Source organism: Rana temporaria, chromosome 7, assembly GCF_905171775.1.
Source record: "Rana temporaria chromosome 7, aRanTem1.1, whole genome shotgun sequence".
NCBI classification, from domain to species: Eukaryota; Metazoa; Chordata; class Amphibia; order Anura; family Ranidae; genus Rana; species Rana temporaria.
In genome coordinates, this window is record NC_053495.1 from 112,417,819 (window position 1) to 112,431,541 (window position 13,723).

The following is a 13,723-nucleotide window of genomic DNA, read 5'->3' on the forward strand; positions in this document are numbered from 1 at the left end:
GGGGTGCTCTTTATCATGTTTTTATTTCGAATCATTTTCCACTTTTTTGGAATGGGTAGTACGTTCAGAGTCGGGTTCCAAATTTATAATTCACTATTTAGATGACTTTCTATTATTAGGAAAAGCGGATTCGGATGATTGTTATAAGGCTTTACATGCATTTTTCGAAATTTGTAATCGTTTCGGGGTCCCGTTAGCATTAGAAAAGACGGCTTTGCCATCCACTTGTCTGGAGTTTTTAGGCATCACAATAGATTCAGAACTCATGGAATTTAGATTGCCGGAAGAAAAATTAGAAAAGTTAAGAGGTTTGCTGGTAGCAGTTCTCAGGAAAACAAAGGTGTGTCTGAAAGACATGCAGTCTCTGTTAGGATCATTAGCTTTCACGACAAGAATAATTCCGATGGGTAGGGTATTTTCTAGGAAACTATACCTGGCCATTTCAGGTTTAAAATCCCCCTGTTCGCATTTACGGGTCACATCTGAGATGAAGGAAGACATCATGGTATGGTTGCAATTTCTGCACCACTTTAATGGAAAGATGGTATGGCAAAACGAATTTATTTCCAACAAGGAGCTTTTTCTGTTTACTGATGCGGCCGGTTCTTGTGGTTTTGGCGCGCTATGGAGAACCCATTGGTGCGCTGAACGATGGCATTGCAGCTGGAAACAGAAAGGTGTATTAAAAAATATAGTTTTCTTGGAATTATTTCCCATAGTTATGGCTCTGGAACTCTGGGGAACATTTTTTAAGAACAAAAGGATCATTATCAGAACTGATAATAAAGGAGTATTGTTTGCGATCAACTGCCTATCATCAAAATCTCCGCCGGTCATTACCTTGCTCCGCCACGTTATCTCCAAGTGTTTAAGCTTGAATATATGGTTAAAAGCGGTGCACGTGGCGGGGAAAGATAATGATTTGGCGGATGCCTTGTCTCGCCAACAGATGGATCGTTTTTTTCGGCTTTTTCCAGAGGCGGATTCGATAGGTCTGCACTGTCCTCCTCAGCTATGGATGTTAATCTGAGACCTATCTCTGAGTATATTGTGAATTCTGTGGCACACTCAACCTGGGTTGGATACCGATCGGCCTGGTTGATGTGGTTAGCCTTCTTGAACTCTATACGACAGCCGGCTGGCATGTTCTCGGAACATTTAGTTTTGTTGTTTATGCAATCGTTATTTGTAAAGAAATATTCTTGGTCTTATGTTTCAAAGACGTTAGCAGGAGTGTCTTTCTTTTGCAAATTCAAGGGTTTACCATCATGCCTAAGTTATTTTTCCGTGCGCCAAGCCGTGCGCTTTTGACAGAATTATGCGCGGTTACGGGCCAGGTTTGATTTTTTAATTTTGAAGCTGTACTGTTTCAGGCTGTATTTTCATTAATGTTTTATGCAGCACTTCGAGTATCGGATTTAGACATTATTCAAGTATCTGATGTCTTTCTTTCTGACGAGGCGGTTCGGGTATTTTTGCGTCGTTCTAAAACAGACCAGATGGGAAAAGGCATCTGGATCAATTTAGCGGCTTGCGAAAGATCGTTGGCATGTCCAGTAAAATTACTCAGGAACTATATTAAGGTAAGACCTGGTTTTTCTCAGAAATTCTTCATTCACGAGTCCGGACGGCATCTCACCAAATTTCAGTTCAATAGCGTGTTCCGAAAATGTTTGAAGGTGCTCAATTTAAATACAAGGGTGTTGTCTTCGCACTCTTTCAGAATAGGAGCAGCAACGGAAGCTGCCAGGTTGGGTTTGGATGAAAGCATAATCAAACGGGTGGGCAGGTGGAAATCTGATTGATACTTGTCATACGTCCGCCCTAACTTGTTCTTTTGATTCATTTCAGGTAACGTCCGAACGATCTGGATCGTCGGGCATTCCTTTATTTTTTGGGCTCATCAGAGAGCAGTTGACCCGCACTACACTAGCAATCTGGGCTTGGATCCGGCGCTTTTCAAAGTTATATGGTTCGGTAGGAGAGGCATGATTTGGTCAAGTTTATTTTGGGAAATTAGTCAGATTCTTCGCCATCATTCTCCTCCAGATGTTCTTATCTTACATCTGGGGGGGAATGATATTGGAAAGCTGAGGACATTGGATATCATCTTTAAAGTCAGGGATGACATCCATAGGCTCCAATTGTCTTTCCCGAATACTGTTTTTGTTTTTTCAGAGATTGTGCAAAGGTGGAGATGGCTTTCCTTCCCCCCTTTGCGCCCTTTGGAGAAAATTTGTCGGCGCATAAATAGGGCCTTGTCTAAATTACTGTCTCCTCTGGGTGTTATTTGTTACAGGCACACGGAATTGGAGGGGTTGATTCCTGGTCTGTTTAGGGCTGATGGAATTCACCTGTCCAATATTGGATTGGACATTTTCAACACGGGTTTGAGTTCCTGTGTTGAAATGGCCGCGGTTGTGGGTGTTGGTGACAGGTGGGCATGAATTCCCCCCTGTCTTTTGGAATTTTTTAACTTTATGATAAATACAGCCTGAGCCGTGTGACTAGGTTGTTTAAGAAGTTGATTTTTGGAATAAATTTAATGGTTTGAATACAATTTGATGTTAAAACCAATAATAAAGCAGCCGCGGCCTTAAAAACCCCAGAGGATTGTTTGTTATTTATTTATTTATTTATATATTTAAATTATTTATTTTAATTTAATTAAAGGTATTTATGTATATGGTCAAATGTTCCTGCTTGCTGTCCCATGACAAACAGATAGTCATACCATCTAAGGGATGTTGTAGCTGGGAGATAGTCTCAGATACTGTATCACGTAATGCATCTAGAGACAATGGGCCAGATTCAGAAAGACTTACGACGGGCGTATCAGTAGATACACAGTCGTAAGTCCTAATCTGAGCCCGCGCAAATTTAAGCGTATGCTTATAATGAGATACGCTTAAATGTTGCTAAGATACGACCGGCGTAAGGCACTTACACCGTCGTATCTTAGATGCATATTTACGCTGCCCGCTAGGTGGCGTTCCCGTTGTTAAATATGCAAATGAGCAAATACGCCGATTCACGAACGTACGCCAGGCCGGCGTATCTGTTTACGTCGTTTGCGTAAGACTTACGCCCGGCGTAACGTTACCCCAGCTATAGTGAGGCGCAGCCAATGTTAAGTATGGACGTCGGGACAGAAGTAATTTACGTTGTTTGCGTAAGACGATTCACAATTGAGCTGGGCGTAAGTTACGCTCACGTCGCTTTCATTGACAATTAGCTACGTGATTTGGAGCATGCGCACTGGGATTCAGTCGCGGCCGGCGCAAGCGCAGTTAGTTTGGCGCGGGGACGCGCTTGATTTAAATGATACACGCCCCCTACCCGCCGAATTTGAATTCCGCCGGGTGATTTACGCTACGCCGCCTCAACTTTACAGGCAAGTGCTTTGTGAATAAAGCACTTGCCTGAAAAACTTGCGGCGGCGTAACGTAAATGACATACGTTACGCCAATATAAAGATTCGCTCTCCTACCTGAATCTGGCCCAATGGAGGCAAGGGTATCATGAAGCATTACAAAGAGAAAGGAGAACAGTGTCCTGGTTAAGGTGAAAAGACAACTTAATTAACAATTTTTTTTTTAACTTTTTAGACACTATAATAGTACAACAAATGGATACGGATAAAATACAGAAAACAATTTTTTTGTACAAAATCCCTAAGGCAGGGATCCTCAAACTATGGCCCTCCAGCTGTTGTAGAACTACACATCCCATGAGGCATTGTAACACACTGACATTCACAGACATGACTAGGCATGATGGGAATTGTAGTTCCTGAACAACTGGAGGGCCGTAGTTTGAAGACCCCTGCCCTAAGGCAACCTAAACTAGCAGGCTGGCATCACAACATTACCAAAGATGTTGGTGTATTTATCTTTGGTTAATTGATATGCCATGATGTCAGCCTGCTATTTTAATTTGTCTTAAGGATTTTGTACTTTATCCAAATTTGTTGTACTGTTATAGTGCCTAAAAAGTCCTATTTTTTTTTTTTTTTTTGTCATTTCGGAAAGGAAGAAGGCCATATGCCGCGTACACACGATCATTTTTTTCGGGTTCTGAAAAATGACAAAAAAAAAATTCAACATGCTCTATTTTTTCACAACGTTTTAAACTATGTCGTTTTTCGGGTTGTAAAAAATGATCGTGTGTGGGCTTTAACGATGTGAAAAAAACTGCGCATGCTCAGAAGCAAGTTATGAAACGGGAGCGCTCGTTCTGGTAAAACTACTGTTTGTAATGAAGTAAGCACATTCATCACGCTGTAACAGTCAAGCCCCATACACACTATCAGTTTTCCTGTCAGTTTTCTCATCAGGTTTACCAAAACCATGTAGTGCAAGGGCCTGCCTGATTGCATACAAATTGAAACTCTTGAGGTTTGACCTCATATTAGATGGTTTTGGTAAACCTGAAGAGAAAACCGTCAGGAAAACTGATAGTGTGTATGGGGCTTCAGAAAAGCACAAATCGTCCTTTTCTAACATTAAATCAGCTAAAGCAGCCCAAAGGGTGGCGTCATCCAAATGACACTTCCCCTTTATAGTGCCGTCGTACATGTTGTACGTCACCATGCTTTGCTAGAGCATATTTTTTTCACTATCGTGTGTAGGCAATGTCTTTTTAATGATGAAGTTGAAAAAAACATTGTTTTTTCTAGAGGCTGAAAAACGTAGTCTTTTACAACCCGAAAAATGATCATGTGTACGCGGCATTAGCCCTCAAGACAAACTTGCAAAAGTCTGATGGAGCATACACACGGTCGGAATTTCCGATGAAAAGCTCACATTAGACTTTTGCTGGTGGAAATTCCGCTTGTGTGTATGGGGAATAAGGCCTATTCATGCTGGCTAATTGTCAGCCACACACAGTATACTGTTTGCTCCAATTTGGACTCATGTACATTATTCATATGTGTAACTTAATGATACATAAAATGCTGTTTGTAAACTGTTTAATTTTTTGTTTTCCTAAAATGAAATTGGTTGTGTACTGACACATGTATGTAACTTTTTTCTGACTCTGATGCAATTTTGATATTATCCCTTTTTTGCTGTTACAGGTTACAAGACAAAGCAACTGTATTTTATATTTGAATATAAGTGGAGTACTTACGTTCATGTGTGCATTTCGGATAGGTCAGTTTTCTATCCAGACATTTCAGTTGCAAAGGAGGGGATATAGAGAAAAATCCAGGCTTACACCTGACTAGCATCATCTCACCACTTTTGAAAACTTTACGGTGGGAAGCACTCCTTGGTAATAATATGTTATTTTGGATGATTTTTTCTTCAGAAAGTTGGCAAGAGTCTGAGCCTGATAAATAAAAACACTGAAGATTCATAATCATTTTATGGGAAATGAATCACCAATAGTTATATGCACCCAGAAGCCTCTTACGTAGCCTGTACTTAAGTTTGTAAGCCTGCTAAGGGTCAGTGGTGTACCTAGGGGGGGGGGGGGGTACTATCACTCTGAAGATGCTGACTGTCCAGTAGGCCAACATTTTTTTTTTCTGGCAGACAGACAGAAGTGGTGCTGTAGATCTAGTATACAGAACTATAACTCTGCCTGACTGACAGCAGCAGTTCAGAGCCCAAGGGGAGGCTCCTCTCCTGTTCTGGTCACATGTCACAGTGAAGGGGAGGACTTCATTCTCTCTTAACTGCCTGCTGATTGGTAAGTAGAACTGCACTAGGGGTGTCTGTACTGAGGGTTAGCCTGAGAGGGGGTGTCTATAATGAGTTGGGGTCTGTACTTGAGGTGTCTGTACAGAGGGATTAGGCTGGCAGGGGAGGTCTGTACTGAAGGTGGTCTGTTCTGGAGGTTGTCTGTACTGAGAGGGATCTGTACTGGGGGGTCTGTACTAGGGGTGTTTGTACTGAGAGTTTAGGCTGTGAGGGGGGTGTCTGTACCAAGTAAATTCTGTACTAGAGGTTGTCTGTACTAAGGGGGGGGGGGGTCTGTAGTGAGGTAGGTCTGTACTAGGTTGTCTTTACTGATGGAGTTTTGTACTGAAAGAGGTATGTACTGGGGGGCCTGTATTGAGGGTGTCTGTACTGCAGTGTGTCCGTACTGAGGGGATCTGCACTGGGGGTCTGCACTGTGGGTTGTCTACACTGAGAGGTGTCTGTATGATGGAGATCTATACTGGAAGATGTATGTACTGAGTAAGGCTGTTTATACTGGGGGCTGTCAGCACTAAGGAGTGTCTGTACCGATGGGGGTCTGTACTAAGGGGGTTTTCTACACTGAGGGGTGTCGGTACTGATCAGGGTCTGTACTGAAGGGTGTCTGTACTGAGGATGGCCTGTACTGGATAATGGGGGTTGTCTGCACTGCCGGGGATCTGTACTACTGGTGGTCTGTACTGGGGGGTGTCTGTATTAGGGGTGTCTGTACCAATGGGGTTTCTGTACTGGAGGGTATCTGGACTGAGTGGGGTTTGTACTGGGGGGGTCTATACTAGGGCTTGTCTGCACTGATGGGGATCTGTACTGAGGGTGGCCTGTACCAAGGGGGGTCTACTGAATGGAGACCATACTGGCAGGTGTCTGTACTGAGTGGGTTCTGTACTGGGGGGTTCTGTACTGGGGGTTCTATACTGTGGGATTTGTACTAGAGGATGTCTGTAGTAAGGGGGGTTGTACTAAGGTTGTCTATACTGAGGGGGATCTGAACTGGAGGGTCTTTACTGAGGAGGGTCTGTACTGGGGGTTGTCTGCACTGAGGGTTGTCTTTACTGAGGGAGGTCTGTAATGCGGGCTGTCTGTACTAAGGCTACCTTCAAACTGAGGCGTTGGGGGTGTTGGCAGTAAAGCGACGCTATTTTTAGTGGTGCTTTACCGTCTTTTTGCGGAGCTTTTTGCTCGCTAGCGGAGCACTTTTAACCCCCGCTAGCGCCTGAAAAAGGGCGCTTTGCCGGTGGTTTGGTTCAGTGGTGCTGCCCATTCCGATGGTGCTGCCCATTTCAATGGGTGTATACACCGTTCCTACAGTGCTGCAAAGATGCGACTTGCAGGACTTGTTTTACCATCCTGCCAGCGCACCGTGGGCTTTCACATTGGAGTGAGAGGAGAGGTTCTTTACAGTCGATATGCAGGCACTATTTTTAGCGCTATAGCGCCTGTAAAGCGCCTCAGTGTGAAAGCAGCCTATAGAGTTCGGCTGTAAGAGGGAGTCTGTAGTGGGCTGATGTCTGTACTGATTGGGTCTGTACGGGGGTGCACTGGGACTGTCTGTACTGGAGGGGCTGTGCTGTGCTCAGAAGTTTAAGCTGGGAAAGGTGTCTATACTGGGGGCTGTACTAATGGATTGGGCTGGGAGGGGGGTCTGTACTGAGGGGTTAGGCTGGCAGGGGAGGGTCTGTACTGAGGGAGTTGGCAGGAAGGGGGGTCTGTACTGGAGGGTTATCCTGGGAGGGGGAACTGTACAAGGCGTGGTCTGTACTGCGTGGTTAGCCTGGAAGGGGGTCTCTACTGATGAGTTACGCTGTGTATGGGGTTTTGTACTGGGGAGGTCTGTACTGTGAGGCTGTACTGGGTGGGTCGGTACTGAGTGGGTAGGCTGGGAGAAGGTTATGTACTGATGGGGTCTGTACTGGGGGTTATGCTTAGAGGGGGGTCTGTACTGGGGAGGTGTCTTTACCAGGGGGCTGTACTAAGGGATTTGGCTGAGCGTAAGGTCTGTCTTGAGGGGTAAAGCTGATAATACATGGATTGAAATTCAGATGGTACAGCAGGAACTGGACGAATTTCGCTACACGTATTTTCATTCGCGTTCAAGAGGAGTTGATCTAGTGATAGTGGGAGGGGAGTTTATACTAATTTCTTAAGCTGGAAGGGGGGGGTCTGTACTGATGGGTTACACTGAGAGAGGTTTCTGCACTTAGCAGGGGGATCTGAACTGAGGGTTTAGGAGGGAAGGTGGGTCTGTACTTGGGGGGTCTGTACTGAGGGGTTAGCTGGGATAAGGGTTTGTACTGGGGTCGTGGGGTGGTAGGGGGAATTCAGGTGTGTGGGGGAAGATCTGTACTGTTAGAAGATTGGGGCTTTTAGTTGAAATATGTACTGTGTGGGATATCGACTTGAAGGGGGGGGGGGTGTACTAGGGTTGTCACCTTTTCTTCAAGCCAAACCCGAACACTGTAGCGGCCTGGGACACCTTTTGGCGCCCCAAGGAGAGTAGTAATGTGGTGTGCATAGTGTGCCGTAGCGAACAGTGGGTGCAGACAATTTGCTCTTGCTGACTTTTTCAACCTGCCCTGTAGTGATGCTGAACCTGCCCCCAAACAGCCGCCCGCAGCTCCTGGATTTGCCAACAGATTACATAATAGATAATACTCCCAAAGATCATGTACAAGTTTCAGATGCTCCCCATATACATACCCCCAACATACTTTAGAATATTAAGGACACTAACTACAAAATGAATAATAGGCACAATAGGAAACCTAGAATAGCACTGTCAACACTGAAGAAACAAAAAAATTAAGGGGGACTGAGTGTGCCCGATTTTCAAAATTATTATGAGGCAGTTTTGTTAACACAGGTGGTGGAATGGGCGAAAACAACCAACGAGAAAAGATGGGTTAACATTGAATACACAATGTCTAACATGCAATTAGGAAAGGACATATGGACACCTCTACAATATAGGACACTGAGGAACAAAACACACATACTGACACAGATAGTATTGAAAACATGGGATAAGATGTATAGGAAAAATAAATGGAAATATAATTCACCACTGATAGCACTAAAGGAAAATAATTATTTTCCACCTGGGAAAAATTCAATGGGAGGAAATTGGATTAAAAAAGAAAACGCACAATTACGAGATATAATGCAAGGGGGAAAAATATGCACCATACAAGAACTAAAAATAAGAAAGTGTTATACCTGAAGGGTTCCACATGTACTGGCACTTTAAGGCTGGCTCCACCCAGCAGTGATGACAAGGGTCAAAGGGCATAGTAGCCATCTTAGAGAGAGCACATGTAGGAAAGCAGAGATATGTATTGTCCTGAGATGTATGTTGCAGTGTACAGCCTGTACTGAATAAACATCCATTGTTCCAGACCAGAGTCTTGTGTCCCTCACAACACAAAGGATATAACAGTGGCGACGAGGATGGGATTTAAAAAGTGTCTATCAGTCTGAGAGAGAGACAAAGACATTGTGGATTGTCACCTGGATAAAAGCAATCACAGATCCCAGCAGGAAAATGTCATTAATCGGGACATTAAGTGAGTTTGATGGAGAACAGACATCCTGGAGTTCCTGGGTTGAGAGACTGGAACAGTATTTCAGTGCAAATGCCATCCCAGACAACAGGCAAGTAGCAGTGTTTCTGACAGTGGTTGGGGCCAAGACATATGACACTCTTAGAGATCTGCTTTCCCCGTAAAACCAGCAGCTAAGACATTGGCAGAGCTGCTGACACTGCTAGAGAATCACTTCCAGCCTAAACCATTAGAAATTGCAGAAAGATTTCGCTTCTATCAGAGGCAGCAGCAGACAGGTGAAGAGATTAAAGCTTATGTGCTCGCCCTTCGCAGACTAGCCTCTACCTGTTCTTTTGGGGACTACCTACCTACTGCACTGAGAGATAAGTTTGTCATGGGACTGAATTGTGAGTCAACACAAAAGAGACTGTTAACAGAAAAAGACCTTACCCTTACAAAGGCAATTGAGATAGCTTCAGTGATGGAAATGGCTGTGAAAGATACAGAGGAATTGAACCCCCAGAGCAGAAGGGAAGAGGTGAAGCAGGAAGTTTTCAGAACAGCAGTCAAGCCAACTGCTGCAAACTGGAAATACAGACCCCCACCAAGCCGAGAGTCAGCTTGCTACCGTTGTGGGAATACAGACCACGATTACAAAGTCTGCCAGTTTAAAGATCAGACCTGTCATAATTGCGGTAGGACCGGCCATCTGAAACGAGTTTGCCGTAGCAAGAAGGTGCGAGATAAACAACCTCTGAACCCCAAGACTAAGACATATATGGTGGGAAGATATACATCATCATCTGAGTCAGAGGATGAGGAAGTGCTCCACAGATTAGACATACATCATATGCATTCTGCACCCTCCGCAATGACTGTAGATGTAACCATTGAGGGAAAGAGACTCAAGATGGATGTAGACACAGGAGCAGCAGTTTCAGTTATCACCCAGAAACAATGGAGACAACTTCAGACCCGAAAAACTGTCCGCCCAACACCAATCAAACTGCAGACATACTCAAAACAGATACTCCACCCACTGGGTTACGCAAAAGTAAAGGTATTGTACAAGGGTCAGACAAAGAGACTGCCATTATATATCCTAGAAAATGGGGGACCCCCTCTCTTTGGGAGAGACTGGATTGCTCACTTTGGGATGCCAGACATCGCCATAAGTCCCTGTAACACCGTTACAATTCCATTAGGAGATAATGAGGGATGGGTGGTGTCCCTGAAGCAGCGGTTCCCAAAGATTTTTGATGACCAGTTGGGAAAAATAAAGCATGACTGTGTGAGACTCAAGCTGAAACCCAACGCTCAGCCTAAGTTCTTCAAAGCTCGGACAGTACCTTTCGCACTCCGAGCAGGTGTGGAAGCAGAACTAAGTCGGCTGGAGGAACAAGGTGTCATCTCAAAGGTAGAGCACAGCGAGTGGGCATCACCAGTTGTACCGGTAAAGAAATCGAATGGGGACTTGCGCATTTGTGGCGATTTCCGCATGGCACTGAACTCTCAACTGGAAATAGACCAGTATCCCCTACCCAGAGTAGATGGTATTTTTGCCTCTCTTGCAGGAGGTCAAAAGTTCACCAAGCTTGATCTCAAACAAGCATATTTACAGTTTGAGGTCCATCCTTCTTCCCGCAAGTTTCTGACCATCAACACCCACAAGGGACTGTATCAATATAATCGGATGGTGTTTGGGGTAGCCTCTGCCCCAGCCATTTGGCAACGAAAAATGGACGAGATTTTGGCGGACATTCCTTTCACTCAGTGCCTGTTAGATGACATGCTCATTACAGGACGGACCGACCAGGAACACAAGCAGAATGTGGAGCTTGTGTTGGCGAGACTCCAAGAACAGGGTCTGAAAGTGAACTTAGCAAAATGCCAATTCATGGTGCCTAAATTGGAGTTTTGTGGCCACCTTGTGGATGCAGAAGGTATACACACCACGGAAGCCAAGGTTGATGCTTTAGTCAAAGCTCCAGCTCCAACCAACGTCCAGCAGCTGCGATCATACCTTGGCTTGCTGAACTATTACCACAAATTCCTGCCAGATCTGGCACACACCTTGTTTCCGTTGAACAAGCTTTTGGAGAAACACTCCAGATGGGACTGGTCGGCTGCATGCCAACGTGCTTTTGAAGTTTCCAAGCGGAAGCTGTTGGCGTCACGCATGCTCGTGCACTATGACCTCCAGAAGCCTCTCACCTTGGCTTGTGATGCCTCACCCTATGGTCTGGGGGCGGTACTATCTCACATCTTACCAGATGGGTCAGAAAAACCAGTGGCATTTGCCTCCAGGTCTTTGACAAAAGCAGAAAGCAATTACTTACACATTGACAAAGAGGCTCTTGCGCTGATATGGGCAATTAAGAAGTTTCATCTTTACCTGTATGGTAGGGAATTCACCATACTGACTGACCATAAACCACTCCTTCAGATCTTTAGCCCTGACAAAGGCATCTCCCAGACTACTGCGGCCCGCCTCCAACGCTATGCCCTATTCTTGGGGGCATACAGCTACAAAATTCAGTATCGTGGTCATGATGCCAATGCTAATGCGGACGCTATGTCCCGACTGACAGGGAGGTCCATGGACTCTTCTCCACCGGTCAAGAGTTGTCGTTACACCAGCCTGTCCTTCTTGTCTTCTGGGGAGATAGCAGCCCATACAACCAAGGATACCTTTCTGAAAACCATACTCTCCTGGGTACGTTCCAGTTGGCCTGCAACTGTCACACAGGAGTATGAACCTTATTTCCGTAGGCGTATGGAATTTACTGTGGCTGGCAACTGTGTTTTATGGGGAGACCGAGTGATCATTCCACAGACCCTCCGGAGACACATTCTGGACTTGCTACATACTGGTCATCCCGGGAGCACACGTATGAAACAAAAGGCCAGAGGCTATGTGTGGTGGCCAAACCTAGACTCAGATATCACAACATATGTGAATGCTTGTGCTGGATGTGCACAAACGGCAAGAGACCCTCCTCGAGGGTGCGTCCAGCCCTGGACTTGGCCCACGGTTCCTTGGTTTCTCCTACACTTGGACTTTGCAGGGCCGATCAGAGGACACACCTTCTTGATCATAGTGGACGCCCATTCAAAGTGGCCTGAGGTCATTCCTGTTACTCAGCCAACGACTAAGGCAACGGTTTCCATACTGTTACATCTCGCTGCTACGTTTGGATACCCCAGAGAAATCGTCACAGACAACGGTGCACAATTCACCAGTCAGGAGTTTCAGCGTTTCCTGACTGCCCACAACATCAAGCACAAGTTGACCGCACCTTACCACCCGGCTACAAATGGTCAAGCAGAGCGGTTTGTGCAGACTTTATTTCAAAGCTACAGTGGCTGCAAGTAAACAACAGTCCCTGTCACCCCAGCAGCTGAACTCCTTCCTTTCTGCTTACAGAAACACACCACATGCAACCACTGGGAAAACTCCAGCAGAACTCCTTCTGGGGTGGCAGCCATGGACTGTTTTGGATATGCTCCGCCCTCAAACAGTCCAGGAACATGTACTACAGTCCCAAGACAAGATGGTCAAACACAATGAGCTCCCCCGATTCACAGCCCAACAAAAGGTATGGGCCCAATCTTATGGGGCCTCCAACACCCGTTGGCTTCCTGCTGTCATTGCAGAGACCTTGGGACCCAAGATGTACAAGGTCCGCCTGGAAGATGGTTCCATTTGCAGACGTCATGCGGACCAACTGCGTCCTCGTTCTCAACTGCCCGAATCCCTGATGCCAGCTGAACCACCAGTGTCTCAAGGATCTGCTCCCAGCGAATCAGGATGCACAGAGACTGATGATTGTGGGGACTCTGAACTTTTGAACTCAGCTCCAACAGAGCCCTCCAGCTCTGGTCCGGAGGTCTGTTTACCCTCTGAGCTGGGGGATCCCTTCTTGGCCCCGCCGGTACCCATTCCGGCCAGCCCTGTTTCCTCCGGTCCCGAATCGCTGGATGCCCGGCCTCAACGACACTGTCGCCCTCCTGACCGGTTTCAGTTGCAAGAGCGGTTACGAGACTTTCGACGGGGCCGACGAAAGTGATCCGATGACATATTAACCCCGCAACGGTTCCTGGAAGCTTGAAGTCCCATAATTCTCCTGTGTTTGGAGGACTGTTATTTGACAGTTAGCAGTTAATGTTTTGTGCCTGTTATTGTTTTGTTGTGTTTTTTTTATTTATTTTTTTTGTTTTTTTTAGGGATGGATGGAAGGTGTTATACCTGAAGGGTTCCACATGTACTGGCACTTTAAGGCTGGCTCCACCCAGCAGTGATGACAAGGGGCATAGTAGCCATCTTAGAGAGAGCACATGTAGGAAAGCAGAGATATGTATTGTCCTGAGATGCATGTTGCAGTGTACAGCCTGTACTGAATAAACATCCATTGTTCCAGACCAGAGTCTTGTGTCCCTCACAACACAAAGGATATAACAGAAAGGATTTAATGG

The 13,723-nt window shown here is 45.6% G+C and overlaps 1 protein-coding gene across 3 annotated transcripts in view; it reads right to left on the reverse strand.

Annotated features, from left to right (window-relative positions):
• Positions 1 to 13,723, reverse strand: part of LOC120945567 (complement factor H-related protein 1-like) — a 72,315-nt gene that overhangs the window by 9,744 nt on the left and 48,848 nt on the right. For all 3 annotated transcript variants that reach the window (XM_040359829.1, XM_040359828.1, XM_040359827.1), the window contains one exon: positions 5,134 to 5,334. In XM_040359829.1, coding sequence (XP_040215763.1) covers positions 5,134 to 5,334 — 201 coding nt within the window. The remainder of the gene's footprint in view (positions 1 to 5,133; positions 5,335 to 13,723) is intronic.